General features: G+C 41.2%; 1 protein-coding gene across 4 annotated transcripts in view; it reads left to right on the top strand.

Moving 5' to 3' along the window:
* ARHGAP6 (Rho GTPase activating protein 6) overlaps positions 1 to 17748 on the top strand; it is a 491641-nt gene that overhangs the window by 422953 nt on the left and 50940 nt on the right. For all 4 annotated transcript variants that reach the window (XM_019651219.1, XM_019651220.1, XM_019651222.1 and 1 more), the window contains exon 3: positions 11838 to 11909. In XM_019651219.1, coding sequence (XP_019506764.1) covers positions 11838 to 11909 — 72 coding nt within the window. The remainder of the gene's footprint in view (positions 1 to 11837; positions 11910 to 17748) is intronic.

Here is a 17748-nt window from a genome sequence, read left to right on the forward strand (position 1 = left end):
GTCAAGCTTGTGAAAAGTTGCACCAAGTTTATGGTGACCATGCTCTACAAGAACGTCGGTGCCAACGATGGTTCACGAAATTCCGTGCTGGTGATGTTGATCTCAACAATGCTCCTCGGTCAGGGGGCCTACCGAGGTTGATGATGACAAAATAAAGGCATTGATCAAGTCAAACCCATGTTACACAACACGAGAGATTGCAGAAACATTGAACATCCATCACTCAAGCGTTCACAACCACCTGAGGAAGCTGGGATACATAAGCAAGCTCGGTATTTGGGTTCCGCATGAGCTCAAAGAAGTTCATTTGACGGCGTGTATAAACATCTGTGACATGCTCATTAAACATGAGGAAAACGATTCCTTTTTGAAGTGACTGATAACTAGTGATGAGAAATGGATTGTTTACAACAATGTGGTGCACAAACAGTCTTGGTCCCGACGTGATGATTTGCTTCAAATGACATCGAAAGCAGACATTCATCAGAGGAAGGTTATGCTCTCAGTGTGGTGGGATTTTAAAGGTGTTGTGTTTTTCGAGCTCCTACCAAAGAACCAAACAATTTGATTGTGTACTGTTGGCAATTGGGCAGTTTGAACAAATCCATCATCCAGAAACGTCCAGATCTTGTTAATTGTAAAGAAGTTGTGTTCCATCGTGACAATGTGAGACCACACACAAGTTTGATCACCTGTCAAAAATTATTGGAGCTTGGATGGGATGTGTTGCCATACCCACCATACTCACTTGACCTTGCGCCGTCAGACTTCCACTTGTCTCACTCTCTTCAAAACTCCTTGCAGGGTATAACGTTCAATTCAGATGAGGCTGTAAATAAGCACCTTGTTCAGTTTTTCGCAAATAAAGACAGGTCCTTCTATGAACGAGGAATTATGAAGCTCACTGAAATATGGCAAAAGGTTATCGAACAAAACGGGCAATATATAATTGATTGATCTTTGTTCTTTATATAAATCAATGACCTTTGAAAAACATAGACAAAATATGTAATGACTTTTCTGACAACCCAATATTTCAATCACGGTTAATGTAAGAACGGCTAAAGATAAGGTGATGGATAAATGAAAACTTTGACCTATATATTTGATTAAATAACCAACAGTCTGTAGCATGGAAGATTTCTTTAAAATGATATTAAATATATATATAGTGAGATCCAAAGTTGACTGAATGGTAGGGCCAGTTTGAGCTTGAATACATTGTTTTCTACTTTTTCCATGTAGGTCATTTTCTTCCAGAATTCTTATTTGTCACTCTCTTGAGCCCTAGCTCCCACTAAAGAAACTATCAATCTACTTCTGAATTTGCAACTTTCTCATCTTTTTTCACCAACAGAATGCTTGTTTGATGAAGGGTTGGATTACTAGGAATAAAACATTAAGAGGCTCAGGAGAAGAAAGCATTTCCTGGACTCAGCAGCCACCATGTGATTTATTGGGGGGAACCCCATCAAAATTCAGAGTTCTCTGAGAAGAGTAACTTTGTCCTTTAAGACTGAACTCAAACATTAGCCTTCCTAAGGAGAGGTGGGGACAGCCTTCTCATTTCTGACCTACCACCTAGTAAATGTCTCCACTGAAGCATTTCTTCCTTTTGCTTTAATGAAGTTTCCACTTATCTGTCTTTAGCACTAAACTGAGTTTCTCAGAGGCAGAGATAGCGACCATTCATCTGCATTCATAGCACTTAGTTCTGTCTCACTTACAATATGTACTTAATCGATGTTGGATGGAAGGATGGCTGGAGTGATGGGTGGTTCAATGTATAGGGGGTGAGCTCATTTTCTAGGGGAAGATGCCATTTAAACAGGTAACTATTGGGCCGGCCGAGTGGTGTGATGGTTAAGAACTTGCTTGGGACGCCAGAGGGCCCCGGTTTGGATCCCACATATGAGGGCCAGTGACACTGCCCTTCACAGCTAAGATGCTGAACAACAGCTCAACCTGGAGCTGCGGTGCCATGAATCGCCGGCGACGGCATAGGCTGCAGCCCCTGCTGCAGTGGGTTGCCATGGGCTACCGTATGTAGCCAGCAGCCAGCGTGAGCGGCCAGCAGCCAGCGTGAGCGGCCAGCAGCCGCAGTGAGCGGCCGTCCAGAAGCCGGCGACTGATCTGCCTCGCCTGGGAAGAGCGCAATGATGGTGCCAACTTGGACCAGTGAAGCGACGTCCTCCACAACTAGACTGAAGAACAAAAGGACAGCAACTTGTCTGTTCCCCTCCCCCCAATTCCCCAGCATTGTTCCCATCCCCCCAATTCCCCAATTAAAAAAAAATCTAAAAAATAATAATAATAAATAAATAAATAAACAGGTAACTATTATAGTGTAAATAATATTCCCAAGCCAAGGAGATTCATCGTGTTTGTAGTGCAGCATTCCTGGACAGAGAACGCTTATTTTAGAATGGAGAAGAGATCCCTGCTTTGGCTCTTTTCCTACATCTCTGGGCTTAATCCCAGTTCTACTCGTACACCCAAGTATTGCACTGGCCCCATTGGTTCCCCTATCCTGGGCTTGGTACCACGTGTCCTGTCAAGAAGCAGAGGTGGCCATTTTCCTAGTAGTTACTTCCCTCTTTCTGTCAGGGCTGCTCTCCCTTTCATTTCTTGAATATGGAGAAGGCAACTCAAAGTTGCAGGGTCAATTTTGAATTGCTTCCACTGAGAATGGTGATGGCAGTAACTGGCTCCAATGTCCAGCTTGACTTTTTCTGAGATATGATTTTGACTGGGGTTTTGGCTGCCCAGCTCTCACCAGTCCCTATCTGCTTTCCGATGTTGACACACTGGGCCAAAGTAACCTATTGTTGATGACATTAATCTTTGAAAACAGTAGAGGTGGAGAATCGGCACCATGAATGACCCTCAAGTATCCGGGACCATTAATAAAATTATTTCTGTGACAAACCTCCTTTTCCAAACTGGAAATAAAATATCTGGTTTAGTCTTTTTCTTGCCTTATGTTTGGGGTGGGGGGTCTGTGGCTCAAGAGTCCTCAAAAGGGGAAGTAGATGACAATGACGGATGAATTTTAGTTTCAGTAAAGCATACAATATAGTTTTAGTAATCATTTTTATAAGACATCCACAGATCATATAACTCACTGATTTCACATTCATATAGATACCTATAATTTAAAAAACTGTATTTTGGTTTATCAGCATAGGCATAGGAAGTTGAATAATAAACAGATTTCTGTGCTAATCAGCATTCTTGGATGCAAATGACAAGTACCAAGTCTGAGTAACTCAAGCAGAAAAGGGATTTAGAGAACCTATGAACTTGAGACAATCTAATCAGTCAGGTATTAAGACGTCGGCAGTGCCATAAAAACATACCTGCTCAAGCCTCTCATCTATCTGCTCCCTTCCCAGAAAACATGCTAGATAAGAATAGCAGACACAGGGGATGCTTTATATCGACCTAGATGTTCGTTTTCTTTCAGATCAGGGAGATGAGAACAGGGCGATTATTACACTAGTTTCAGCCAGGTGAGAAACTCTGTCTTGTGAGTCACCTTCTTGCCATAAAGTTGAGCTCCTAAATCTGTGTTTCAAAAGTACATCAGTGAACAGTGCAAGCCTCCACATTTTCACACGCTTGACAAATGCGTTCTCAACCTTTGCTTGACTACATCCAATGCCTGGGAGAAAGGCTTTCAAAAACATACATACATACATATATATATATATATATATATATATATATATATATATGAATAATTTTAGATGTACAGAAAAGTCATAAAGATAATATAGAGTTCCTTTATGCCCCTTACCCAGTTTCCTCTCATGATAACATCTTATATAACCTTGGCATACTTGCCACAACTAAGACACCAAAATTTGTACATTACTGTCAATCAAACTACAGATTTTGTTCAGAATTCGCCAGTGTTCCCACGAACATCTTTCTTCTGTCCCAGGATCCCATCCAGTATACCACATGCATTTATTTAGCTAGGCATATTTTTTTCTTTAAAAAAAATAATAAACATGTCTTATCTCACACAGTTTCTGGGACTACGTTAGCCTGGGTGTTATTCTGGCTCATGAGGTTGCCATCAAGCTCAGCTGGGCTGCAGTCAAATGAGGGCTTGACTGGGGCTGGAAGATCAGTGTCCAGGCTCACTCATGTGACTGCAGGCTAGCGACCCCAGTTTCTCACCACAGAGCCCTGCATAGGGTTTCTCATGACACGGCTTCCCCCACAGTGAGGAATGCGAGACAGAGAGCATCCAAGATGGAAGCCGCAGCGAACGGGGATTCTGCTTTGTTTTGTTTTGTTTTGTTTTGTTTTGTTTTGTTTAGGCAGCTCATTCCATTGCTGAACAGTTCCATTTGCTTATAAAATTGCCTTTCTATAATTTCCTCCTGAATCTTTGTTCTGGCCAATGGAGGACTGGCCAGTAAGTCTCTTTGTCTACCATGTTTAGTCCTCTAAAAAAACCCCAAACAAACAAACGAACAAAAACTATGGTGTTTCCTGAGCCTTCCCTGCAAGCTAAAGACAACTCCATTCATACAAGTGTTGACCATCAGGTGCCGGTCCACACCTGATCTGGCTCCACTAAAGGAGAAAAAAACAACAAAACTTCATACAAAGAAATGTAAGGCCATTTACTCTAGGAACTTGCTTTATTTCCCTACCTAGGAATTTGGTAGAAAGACACCTAGAGACAGACTCTTAATTCTTTATAAATTGAAGGAAATTGTTATTGTGCCCAAAATTCAGCCTGGCATATAAAGGCTCAACAATCTGTAAACATTTTTGTGTTGTTCTGTTTAAAACAGGAACTGAGATTGGGTCTAACCTGAGCATTGTGGCAGTGATGTGAATGGAAATGTGGATGTTTTGTCGTTTAGATGTCACATGGTTTGAGCACATAGCTGCTGTCTAGGTTATACATAGACCAGTGTTTCTTGACTGGAGTGATTTTGTGCCTGTGGCACATTCGGCAATGTCCAGATACATAACTAGTTGTCACAACAGGGGATGGGTGGGTGCGCTGATATCTAGGAAATCAAAGCCAGGGATGCTGCTATAATAAATATCCTACCATGCACAGGATAGGTCCTCATAACAAAGTGTTATTTGGCCCCAAATATCACTAGTGCCAAGGCTGAGAAACCCTGTTAGATTATATGCAGATTCTAAAGGGTCACTTCCCATGCTGCCACCCAGGTGTCTCTTTCATGGCAGTTTCCCTCGCTTTTTAACGAAGCTCGCCTTACTGCCTATGATTTCCTTTGGTTTGAATTCTCTGAGAGTCTGTTTTTCTGGTCCAAGTAAGTAATGAGACAGCTGTGGTTGGGAAAAGCAGGGGAGGTGGTGCCAAAATGCATTCCTTCAAACTTTTTTCAGCAGGAATTTTTTGAAGATTTGAAACAAGCTACAGCCTTCCTTTTAGGCCGGGATGGAGTTGCAAACTCCAAGGCTGGCCAGGTGTGCAGTGGCCCAGGGTTAGGTGTCTATGCTGGCCTGGGTCAAGTGTGAGGAATGTGGGACCCAGTGCTGCCAGCTCTTCCATCTCCCTCAAGAGGTTAGCAATCCAGATATATATGTGAACTTACCAAGATTTTGCATTAGAACTCACGTTTTTATCAGTCATTGTGTGGGCCAAACACCACCTGAATAGCTGGTGGGGGCTAGATATGATCACTTTTCCCCCACTGGGGTAGTTCTTTACCTGTGTCAGTAGCAGCATCAGAAGAGGGTTCATCCCCAGAGTTCCATTTAGTAACTTTTATTCGCTGCATTTCATATCTCAGTGCAGGCGATTTCTTCTTCTTTCCAGGAATGTAAACTTTATGGAACTCTGAAGTGAAGGGACTTCAAAGACCTTGCATGTTGATGCCCTGTCTTACATCCAGGCGCATCTGGATTTAGGCCATCTACGCACACTCTCTCTGACTGCCCTTAGCATCTTCTTGTCCAGCATCCATACTTCCAGGAGGGCCATGTCTAAATGGCCCTCACAAATGAACGTCCATTGTTTTGCAAACACCTCCAGAACCATCTTTCACGATGCAGAGGCAAAATGGGCCTTAAGGAAAGGATTTTTCAGCATCTCATCACAGATATCTGGGTTCTGCTCCCAGCCACCCCTCTCAACAAGAGCTAGAATAGCATTTGCGTTTGAATCCCAGCTCCACCACATGCCAGTCCTGTGAGTTTTGGACAGTTTGCTTTATTTCTCTGATTTTCAGTTCCCTCAACTGTAAAATGAGTAAGTCAAAAAGCTACCTCAGTGGATTGTATGTTGATGTGTATTAGATACACATTAGATGGCAAAAATGACTCATGCCAATTATGGTGAATATTTAGAGCTTAAAAAAAATGCCAGTTTCTCTTTCTCTTTCCTCTCTAACTCTGTATTACCTTGGGTGTGTTGGTCCATATACCTGGCCTTTAATATCACATCCCTCAGATAGGCCCCATATTTTCCTCACTACAGCACAGGTAGAGGGTAAGAGCACCATCCTTGATGTTGCATGGCCCTCGGTGCAAGTGGGAATTTACTTGTGCCCTTGGACAAATTACTTAACCTCTTCTAACCTCAGTTTCCTCATTTGTAGAATGGGAATAAATTATAGTGTGGGCTTCATAGAGCTGCTGTGAGGCTATCATAAGGTCATGGGTACTAAGCACTTAGCCTATAGTACATACATGCTCAGTAAACAGGAACTAATCAGTACTGCGTTCCTATTTCACAGGGAAGTCATGGTGGTCTGGAGACACCATAGGTATTCAGATATTTAGAAAAGTTAAACAGTCAAGAACTTTTCTTGTGCAGGACTTGCTTGCTGAGTTTTCAGTCCCATTCAGTTCATGTAATTGTATGTTGGTGCCATTCTGCAAAAGTGGTGAAGTCTTTTCTTCTTATTATTACTTTCATTGAGGAATGACATATCTAGAAAGGAATGCGCATAAATATGAATGTGTACAAGTCCAGCTCAGTGGGTTTTTCACATGAACACGTTATGTAACCACCAACCAGATCAGGATCTAGAACATCCTCAGCACCCCAGAAGGCGCCTTCATGCCCCCTTTCAGGAAATAGCTATTCCCCCAAAGCTACCCTTACTCTTCCATCTATCACAAAAAATGAGTCTTAACTTAGACAATATTTTTATTATTGTCTCTACAACCAATTTAATATGGAAACTACTGTTTTATTACCCACATTCTCCAAATCTGATCACCTTACAATTAGGAGATATATACTGTATTCATCCTGGGTTCTCTCAGAGCCAACTCCAAACCTCCCCCGGACTTCTGGCCATGCGCAGTGCTGACCGGTCCTCATGGCGCACCTCACTCTGTGCTACGTACTTGGAGGGGAGGCAGGAGCCTAGGAGGCATGGTTCTGCCCTCAGAGAGCTTCCGGTCTAACTAGAGAAACAAACAAGCCTTAAAATGGAACTCCACCTGACAGCGAATGAGTCTATGAAAAGCATGGCCTAGAGGGGCAGTCTCCTGTTTTCTTGTTCTCAACCCTCCAGACCATATTGATATTGACCTGCCCCAAGAGGACCCCCAGAGTCACCAACCACACTTCACAATGATAGTTCTTTTGCTTTGGGGTCACGAGGATGTGGAGGGCTTACTGCCTCGCCATCTGCTACTGTGGCATGTATGTCTGTGGGGTTTCCCACCCGGACATGGTCTCCTGGGGCACACTAATGAGGTGACAAGTGGGTGCATGGAGTCCAATCCCCAGGTGCCTCTTCCCAGATACCTTTAATCAGGATGTGTGACCCAAGTTCTCTGTACAGGCCACTGTTGTCTGTAAGACATTGCACACCCTGGGAGCAGTTAGCACGCACGCCCTCATCACCACTGGTACTATAAAACATGGCTGCACAGCATTAATAGTGAGGAAGCTTAAATTTCTGTAAAAGGTGGAATGGAACTTTTCAACTTATCACACTAATTGCCATGCAAGGAACTGGCTGACCATAAACTGTTTTGTATGGTTACACGTCATACAGGAGTCTCTTGTGCAGGATTTCTGTGTTTGTGGGAACAAAAGACACTCTTCAAAAACTGGAGCTCAATAAGCAAACTGCTGATTGATCACAAGAGAAAGTGCGAGCAGTCTCATTTCTCAGCTCTTGTCATTTTCCTGAGGATTTTAAGTGGCAAAATGGCATGCTAAAGCAATGCATCATTTCACATTATTGCACATCGCCCATAATTTTGTCTAGTTCCTCTTAATAACATTCATCTCTGTCTAATTAAGTGAAAAAGATAATATTTGTTGTAAATAGTTAAGCATTTGTTGTGTTTTTTTTAGTTGTAGGCCAGTATTCAACAAAGATCACATTTTTTCCTATAAGGATGCTTTGATATATTGTTTGGAGTTTTGGAGTCTGAAGTCCACATTATCCTTGTGAGACTATGTAAGCTCTCATATTGGTGGGAATGTAAATTAGCAAAATGACTTGGAAAGCAGTTCAGCATTACCTGCTAAAGCCTAACATTGCATATACGCTGGCCTGGCATTACACCTTCTACATAAATCCCCTAGAGCTGTGGTTCTCTTTAGTGTGAACAAGAATCCCCCGGAGGTCTTGATTAAACACACACTGCTGGGCCCCACCCCAGAGTTCCTGGCTCAGTAGGTCTGGGGTGCGACTGTAGAATTTACATCTCTAAGAAGTTCCCAGGCAATACTGATGCTACTGGTCCTAGAACCACTCTTTTAAGAATCACTGTCTTAGAGCAATTCTTGTATATGTATGGGTGTGATCAAAAGATACAGTGAATGTTTAAATTAAAAAAAATTATTACAGTAGAAGACACATTGCCATGAATCCCCCTCAAAATACTCCCCCTCGCTTCGAACACACTTATTCCATCATTCTTGCCACTTTCTGAAGCAGTTCTGGAAGTCCTCTTTCGTGAGTGTCTTTACTTCATCTCCATCAGGACAATGCTCTGTGTCACACATCGCTTCTTGTACTGCAATTTATGTCAAATAAAAACATTACGGTGTGTCCTCATCCACGTTATTCACTGGATCTGGAACCGTGCGACTTCTGGCTCTTCCCCAAAGTCAAAATGACTATGAAAGGTAAACATTTTGAATCGATTCAGGACATCGAGGCAGCCACGACAGTGTAACTAAAGACACTCACAAAAGAGGACTTCCAGAACTGCTTCAGAAAGTGGCAAGAATGAGGGGATAAGTCTGTTTGAAGCAAGGGAGAGGGTTTTGAGGGGTATTAATGGCAATGTGTCTTTTACTGTAATACTTTTTTTTAAATTTAAACATTCACCATGTTTTGATCACACCTCATATATAAAAAGATATGAACAAAAGTTTTCAAAAACATGGTTCCTAATAGTCCCAAGCTTGAAATGACTCAAATTTCCATCAACAGTTCAATGGGTAAATTAACTGTGGTATATTCATACAAGAAAGCACTATCAAAATGAGAGACATCCACCTACCTGCCTCAACAGGATGAATTTCAGGAAGTGTTGATGTTGATGAATGAAATAAATGTGGCAAGAAAGAATACCTATCGTGTGATTCCATCTGAGTGAATTCAAAAGCAGGAAGAACAAAACTATATTCATTATAAATGCATACATCAATGATAATAGTGTAAAGAAAAGTAGAAAATGTATTATTGCAAAAGTCAGACCAGTGATGGCCTTGGGGGAGGGGGAGGGAGGCGTGCAGGGAGCTGGCCTCCGTGCTAACAGTAGTGTACATCTGAGCTTGGCTGATGGTTATGTGAGAGTTGCCCCCTAATTATTATTTAAACTGTACATTTATATTCATACACCTCTACATATATGATATATTCCCTAATTAAGAGCAGTTAAAAAGAAAACACTCTATCTTAAAAGAAAATGCCCCCTATCCTACATGTATTGTGGTTCTTTGACAACTTATTTTAATTTTAGGATCTGCCCACTACTTATAAAAAATAAATCTCTTATGCTTTTACATATAGTTTGTTATTCTTCTTGGCCAACTATTAAAATAAAGGAATGATAGGAATTTTTTAAAGACATATACTCTCGTTACAAATATTTTTGGTGATATGAATGAGTGATGAACAAAGAGCTACAAAGTTGAAGACCCGTCAGTCCTGTTTGGAGAACAGATTAGAATCTTGTGCAGTTAGTATGCTTATAGTCTGTATGTATATAATAAATCATGGTAGGCCCTATAGTTAGATCGTCTTTAGACACCAAAGGTAAGAACATTTACAGGATGAAAGAGGTTGATGGCTCTTTGCCGCAATTGCAACTGATTTCCATAATTTTCCCCTGTGCCAATCTCACAACTGCAGGAGTGAAGACTTAAAAGCTATTCCCGTTTTATGGTAGGAGAGTCATTTTTTGAAATAATTTTTTGCTTTCTGAAAAGAAGGCGGGATTGAATGTGATTATATTGTGATATCTTTTGCCTCCAAAAATTCAGGGAGGAAGAGTTGAGAACATCTGCAGCCCGTAGGATCCCAGGAATGCTCATTTCTGTTTAAGAATGCTTACTGTCTTTTCATGTTATCAGTCTTGCTTTTACAGTTTATTGGTCTGAGTCTCTTTCTTTACTACAGTTTTTAGTGTACCCCTTAAGAAAACAATTCTTAATCCCCCTTTTTAAACCTCGGTTTCCTTGCTGCAAGGGCTGTGTGTCCCCTATTTGATCACAGCGTGGGCTCTCGATTTGCACCTCCCACATGTTAAGCTGACAGCTGCATAATCCCGAGCTGCATTCCTGCGATGACGACTGCCAGTATTTTATGATAATATCCCAGGAATTCAATCGCAGCTGCCTACTGATATGAGTGGTATCTTTATTATTTGGTGAGTTAACCAGAAGTATTAAGCACATTTGTTGCAAGTACAAGATGCTAAAAGAATATATGCCATACTTATTATACTGAAAAAACTGGAAACAACTCCAATGTCCATCAGTGGAGGAATGGTTAATTAAATTATGGTATAGCTATGGAATACTATGCAACCCCAAAAGAAAATACTTCTGAACTTATGTGCCAGGGTCCCCGTGAAGCCCTTTATATGCATCATTTCATTTAATTCTCACAACAACCCTGTGAAAGTCCCAGTTTATAGATGAGGACCCTGAGACTGTCCAAAGTCACACAGTTAATGCTGCAGCAGTAATTAGATCTGTGTCTGTAGACCCCCCACAATTTATTTCCTTCTCCAGTTGCACTCTACTAGCTCATGAATGCCAAAGTCGTATATGCTGTTGACTCATCTCTCATGGAGATTTGATTCAAGATGGCATTGATTTACATAAATATGAAGACTAGAAAGAGACTCACATAATAGTAAAAACAAACATATCTAGTGGCAAAACTAGAGTAAAACCTTGGATTGCGAGTAACTTGGTTTGCAAGACGAGCAAACATTTCTATTAGGTTGGTGCAAAAGTAATAGCAGTTTTTGCTATTACTTTTGCACCAACCTAATAATACATTTTGACTTGGTAAACAAGCGATGTCTTGCAATATGAGTAGTTTGTTTCCGGAATGAATTATGCTTGCAAACCGAGGTATTACTGTAAATTGCTCCCAAAGGAGGTAAGTTTCCTGTACTTTCCACGATTGAAACAAAGTTGAAGGGCATACACCAAGATTTTTGAGATGTGTGCGATTCAAATCAGGGAATTTCATGTATTTTCAGAGCTGTTACTCTGTTTAAACTGCCACATTATGAGTGAAGTAAGTGAGAAGGCATGCTTTTGCTCAAGTATAGTTATTGATAATGTAAAATATCACCTATAAGCTTGTTTTTACAACTCTTCACTCTTTTAACATTTACAGATGGACAAAAGAGAAAGAAGTCTTTGAGAAAGAAACTGGATTCACTAGGGAAGGAGAAAAACAGAGACAGAGGTAAGAGACAGAATGAACTAAAGCGAATGCATCTTCCATGGAGCATAATGGTTGAATTTGGTGGGGTTTTTGAACTGCATGGATTTACGCGGTTCAAGTCTATTATGTAAACTGCATTTCTGTGATGGAATGTCATCAAGGGCTGTTTTGGTCGACTCTTTTGTGTTTGAGTGGCCCTGTACTGAATTGATGAGTTCAACTGGTTGGAGCAAAATGTGACTTCAGCCAAGTTTATGGTTCCAATTATGATTTTGGCCAATCAGCTATGCATAAAGAGAACCTGGGTTGAGTAGCCATGGATAGCATCTCTAACGCTAACCAGCTGTCTGGCAAATCCAGATATTTAGGCAGGGCTAGTTGAATGAGAAAGAGTTTAGAGTAGCTTACCACGACTACTGGAAAGAAAGTCTCATCCTCATGGGTTACTGAAGAGGAGCCATTCTCAGCGTTTTTATGTTAGATCACAGCATGCTTATTCTTTGCCCTGTATATTTTAAGAGCTGTTGACTCTCTTCATCCAGTTTTGAGGCCCCTCTGATGTCGATTTAGGGAATTGACACTAGTGACTCTTTCAGAAGTATTTGTGATCAATTCAGACTAATCATTGAACCCATACAATGGGCACCTGGGCCCCATTAGTACAGTGCAAATTTTTTGTGCCTTCTCTCTATGGCCCCATATGAAGTGACTGCTGAATGCTGTGGTCATATGAATGCATTTTCATTTTATCTGACATAGTAAATGGTGTTGAGTAAGGAGAGTCGTGTGCCTCATCTGGAACTTCTTTTATATAACAATTGAACTTCTGCTTGAAAGTAATGTAAAGCAATGAAACTGAAGGTATAAAAATAAATGCATTGTGATCAGTATTGGACAAGACCTAGTCCACACCACTGATCCCAGACTCGACACCTATGTCTTGAACCATGCCTAAAGGGTCTTGACATTGGTTCTTTGGACTAAAAGGAGATAGATAATTCTAAAGAATGGAAGACCAATGTTTTACTTACCTTAGAGCATGATTTCTCAACCTTGCAACTATTGACATTTTTAGACTGGATAATTTTTGGTTGTAGGAGCCGTCCTGTGCATTGTGTGAAGTGTTTAGCAGCATCACTAGCCTCTACCCACTAGATGCCAGTAGCACCACAACCCACCAAAATGTCTCCACACATTTCAAATGTTAACCTCAAACCATAGAAAAGGAGGGAAGATGTCTGTGATCCCTACCCCTGACAGCACAGTAGAATAATTAGTGGAATAATTGTAAAATAATTTCAATGTCCAATTCCCCACCCCAGAAAGTCTCATTCCATTGGTTGGTAGGGGTACTGGGCATGAGTAATTTTAGAAATTACTAATGTACAACTTCTAGGATGACCACTCTGGTCCACATTCACCGAAAAACCTACCATGGCGTGTCCTATTACAGCAGAATCTGCTGCTGGAATAATGAAGACAGAAGATGCTAACTCTTGTCCAGCTACCTATCATTGTCTGATACATTGTATTCTATTTAATGGCCCATATGTTCTTGCCTTTATTTTTACATGACTATTAGTAGCCAGGAGAGCTTTTTTAAACTAGAGTTTTTACTCATTCTCTTCCTGCCACAGACCACCTTTATCTCGCTAGATTAGGGTAGTTCTTGGTGTTTATGGGGTACATTAAAGGGATCATTCAGGCTGCTATTAGTAATGTGTTATCTTTAAAGTCAGTATATTCTAGGATGATGATATTGGTACTGGGATTTGAATACTCATAATGTAGAATTTAGGTGATTCTCAAGAAGTGCCCATCCAGGCTAGACTAAGCAGAATGAGCATTTTTTTAAAAGAAACTTTATTGGGGAACAGTGTGTTTTTCCAGGACCCATCAGCTCCAAGTCAAGTAGTTGTCTTCAATCTAGTTGTGGAGGGCACGGCTCCTTGGCCAATGTGGGAATCAAACTGGCAACCTTGGTGTTATGAGCCTGCGCTCTAACCACCTGAGCCAACCGGCCACCCCAGAGAATGAGCATTTTTGTGGGAGATGTTTGAGTTCCCTCAACAAAGGGAAATGTATGTGTGCTTGCTTATATCACAAAAGAGTAGGAAACAAAAATGCAAATGAGCCAGGAAGGAAGGACCAGTGGAAGTAATCGGCCCATGTGCACTGGACCATTGTAGTTTTTTCAGACAAAATCATATTAAGTATTATATACGTTCACTGAAAACTTGGCAGTGTTTTATAAGGCTGCATGGGGAGCTGGCTGGGGGAAAAAAGACAGATCCTGATGGCTCCAAAGAAAATACACAACGCCCATTCAACCAAGGGGAGAAATATCAGGCTTTCATGGCAAAAGAGGTTTCTGTTTCTTCTTTAAAGTAGCTATGATATTTAAAAAGAAGATGTCCTAGGCTTAAGTGAAGCTTAATTTCATGGCGTCTTTTCTGAACATAAAGTCCTGTCTACGTCAACACAGACGTTCCATGGACGTCCTGGGCACCAGGATGTGAGGGGCAGCATGCAGGTCTCACACAGTTGTAACCGGTTCACAAGATTTTCTTCCATTTGAATATTAGCATTTGGGTTCCTAACAGCTGCACATGTGAAAAATGATAATTATTTGAATCCAAGAGTAAAAGAAGGAAAACAGGAAACTCTAAATGACCTCGTAGGTTAAGTCATCTAAAAATAAATATAAGCAGCTTATTAGAATCTAATTGCTTTTCCAATGAAGAATGATTCATTAAATGTTTGATATGCCACTATATTAATTGATTTAATCAGAATGACTCATGTCCTATATTTTATTTAATTGCCTTGACATAATGTACAGCAGATTGTGTGACACATAAGCAGTGCCCATATGACTTTGGATTTCCATATGGAAACTCATTCAAGATTGCTGCTGGTTCAGAAAACACATTTTCATACAGGATAGTTCCAAGCCCTTTGTTTGTCTTAGTTAAATGATTTGGCAACCAAAGAGTATTTTTTAAACTTTTAGAACTTCAGAAAATTTCTTGCTTTGTGTCAAGAAGAAATCACTTTGGGGGGAAAGGTTTAAAAATAGCTACTTTGTTCCAGTTCAAGTGTTTCCTTAATCAGAACACCGGGGAAATGGGTCTGGATGTTTCTGGGTTATGCCATGTATTTATCGGCATAAAATCTGGGGATTGCTCAGGTCTGGCACCTTTCTTTATGCTGAGATCATGTCATACCAGGTTTTCTTGTTTCTGAGTGTCTAAGACAGTTACTCTACGTGAGCTGTGCAGTAGCATTGCATAGTAAGAGGTGATACAACTTTATTTTGCATCCTATTGAATAGGAGTAGAAAAGTCAAGTATCGATTATCACTATGTAGGAATTCTGAAAGAAAATGTATTAAATTCTGTCATTGAGTGTTGTTGCTGGAAATTAGCGCATCAGGGGAGTGTGATCCCAGGAAGAGCAAAAAGGGGCTACCCCCACAGGACAGCATGGGCCGCAGCATAACTTTTGATGTGCATGCTAACAGCATTGAAACACGATCAAAGGGTAGTGAGGAAGGGCGGCTTAATGGTAAGTTTAAACACATTGCCACACTGCAGTGTAGAATGTGAACTTGGGGTGGGGTGAGACGAGAGTGGAAGGAGGAAGCCTGATTCCAGAGGTGGAGTCCCTTCTGGTCCAGGACAGGACAGAGGGAGTGGGTGGAAAAGGTGGCATGCAGGAAAAGGTAAGAGGGGAGGAGAAGGTCTAGGAGATGTGAGGACAGAGAATCAGATGGGCCACTTAAAGAGACATGGAAGTCACCCAGGATGATGGCAGATGGGGGGGGCGGATTCCTCCATGAGTCAAAATCAGTGACAACAGAAGATAGCAAGGAGCTGGAGAGGGGAACCTTGCAGTAGCAGGTTTCTGCCACACAGTGTGAGAGTGGCGACCTGTGAGTTGCAGTGGGGAGCAAAGAGGATGGCACGCCACCTCCTGACCCCATAGTTCATGGAGAGGGAGAGGAGATGGTCACTACCAATGAGGACGGCAGGCGAAGCAGTCTCCATAGTGAACACATCATAGATGAAAACATGATACACATCGTCGCTGGCCCCAGAACAGTGAGTCTTCGGTAATGATGTCCTTATGGTTTTCAAAAGCTATTATCAACTTTATTAGCCAGTATCATCACAGAGTCTCTAGGTTCCTTTATCCCCCTAACAGAAGAGCTTTGAACCCACAGATAAGCATGTGTCCCCAACACTCTATTTACACAGAAAGGAGGGCTTTGCTCAATAGACTTGTGATGAATCTCCAGTTTCACAATAGCCATAATTGTGAGAAGCAATAATATTCAAGGCATCCTGCCTAGAGTTTTAGAGATGAGACACTGCAACACAAGTTTAGATCAATAGAGAGGTCTCCTTTCTGAAGCTTGTAAGAGCCCTCAGGAGAAAGCAACAAGAAATGAGAGAGACAACATCAGAGCTCAAGCACTGCAAGAATCAACAGCCAGGAAAGAAAGCCTATGAGAAATAAAACATCTATTATAGGTGGCTATATCTCTTGACTGAGAATAAAAGAGAAATAAAAATTGGGGGCAAATGACTTCATGTATTCCACCTGTTTAATTTGTGTTCAGTATTCCAATTTATAAGTAGAGTGACAGACTTTCAGATATTAAAAATGACAGATTCCAAAGGAAACCATTTTTCTTGTGTTTTCTTCCAGGGATATTAGAAGTCTCTAAACGAGTCTTGTTGGTTTTCCTTGCATAGAAAACATGACTAGGAGAGGAATCAATAGTCCCCATCTCATATTAAATCCTGCTGCATGGATGCCTACATGGGTAGACACATGTCACTTGTTCTTTTTGCTGTTATTATCCCCTCACAGTTTTTGTATATTCCATGTAGCTGTCAGCCTTGCCATCTACATGTTTCTAGACTTTCCACAGCCTTTTTAAAGTAAGACTACTTGATTATTCCCACAGACAAGACAGTGCTTGTTTGCATCGTAAATCCTGAGGCGCAGAGCAGATGGCCTGGTCCCCTTTGGTCTCTAATTTTGTCAGTAGTGAGTATCGGATCTTTTTTTTTTTTTTAAGCTGAGCCATCCTGCTACCTGTTGGCAGCTCAGCGGCTGCTCAGCTCAGGCTGGACTCGAACCGCTGTTGCTCAGAGCTCAAACTCTTGAGCGAGCTCTTAACCAACTGAGCCACTCAGCCGGCCCTAGTATCGGATCTTGCTACACTCCGCATTGATCACTCAAAGCAAATGCTTACCATTATTGTTTGTATTATTACATGCCACCTAGTTTGTTGATGGAGAAGGGGAAGTACCCTCTGAAAATCCCAAAATGCTGAACTGAAATGTTGAAGTTTTAATTTTCCACTTCAAAACGAATGGCATGTTTTGATAGAGCCAGAGGTACCGACTTTTCAAGTGCCATTTCTGCTTTTAGTGTAGACTTGGCCATTAGCTCAGTACTGTTGAAAATGTTGCCATGGATCAAAGAAGAAAACATTTTAAGGCCTCTCTCCACCTGATTTACTGTTAGCTTTTTCTTTCAAAGAACAAACAACTTTAGAATTGTTTTCCCTTGGTCATTCTGGTTATATTCGTACAGGTTATAAAAACAAAGGAGAGGCTAGATTCCAATCTGCTGCTTCTAGGAGACCTAATTTTGGGTCAAAAGAAAAGAATTCATTTAATTTAATTATTAGTGCTTTCAGCACAAATCTAAAATATTGCCAATAAAACGCCTGACCCTAAGGATCAGCGTATTTACAATGTATGTGTATATAGATTACTACAGAGACCCAGAAAGCACCTGGGTGTCCAGCTCCAAATAAAGCCGTAGATTTCCACATCATGCT

The sequence above is a fragment of the Hipposideros armiger genome, unplaced genomic scaffold (genome assembly GCF_001890085.2).
Source record: "Hipposideros armiger isolate ML-2016 unplaced genomic scaffold, ASM189008v1 scaffold_155, whole genome shotgun sequence".
NCBI classification, from domain to species: Eukaryota; Metazoa; Chordata; class Mammalia; order Chiroptera; family Hipposideridae; genus Hipposideros; species Hipposideros armiger.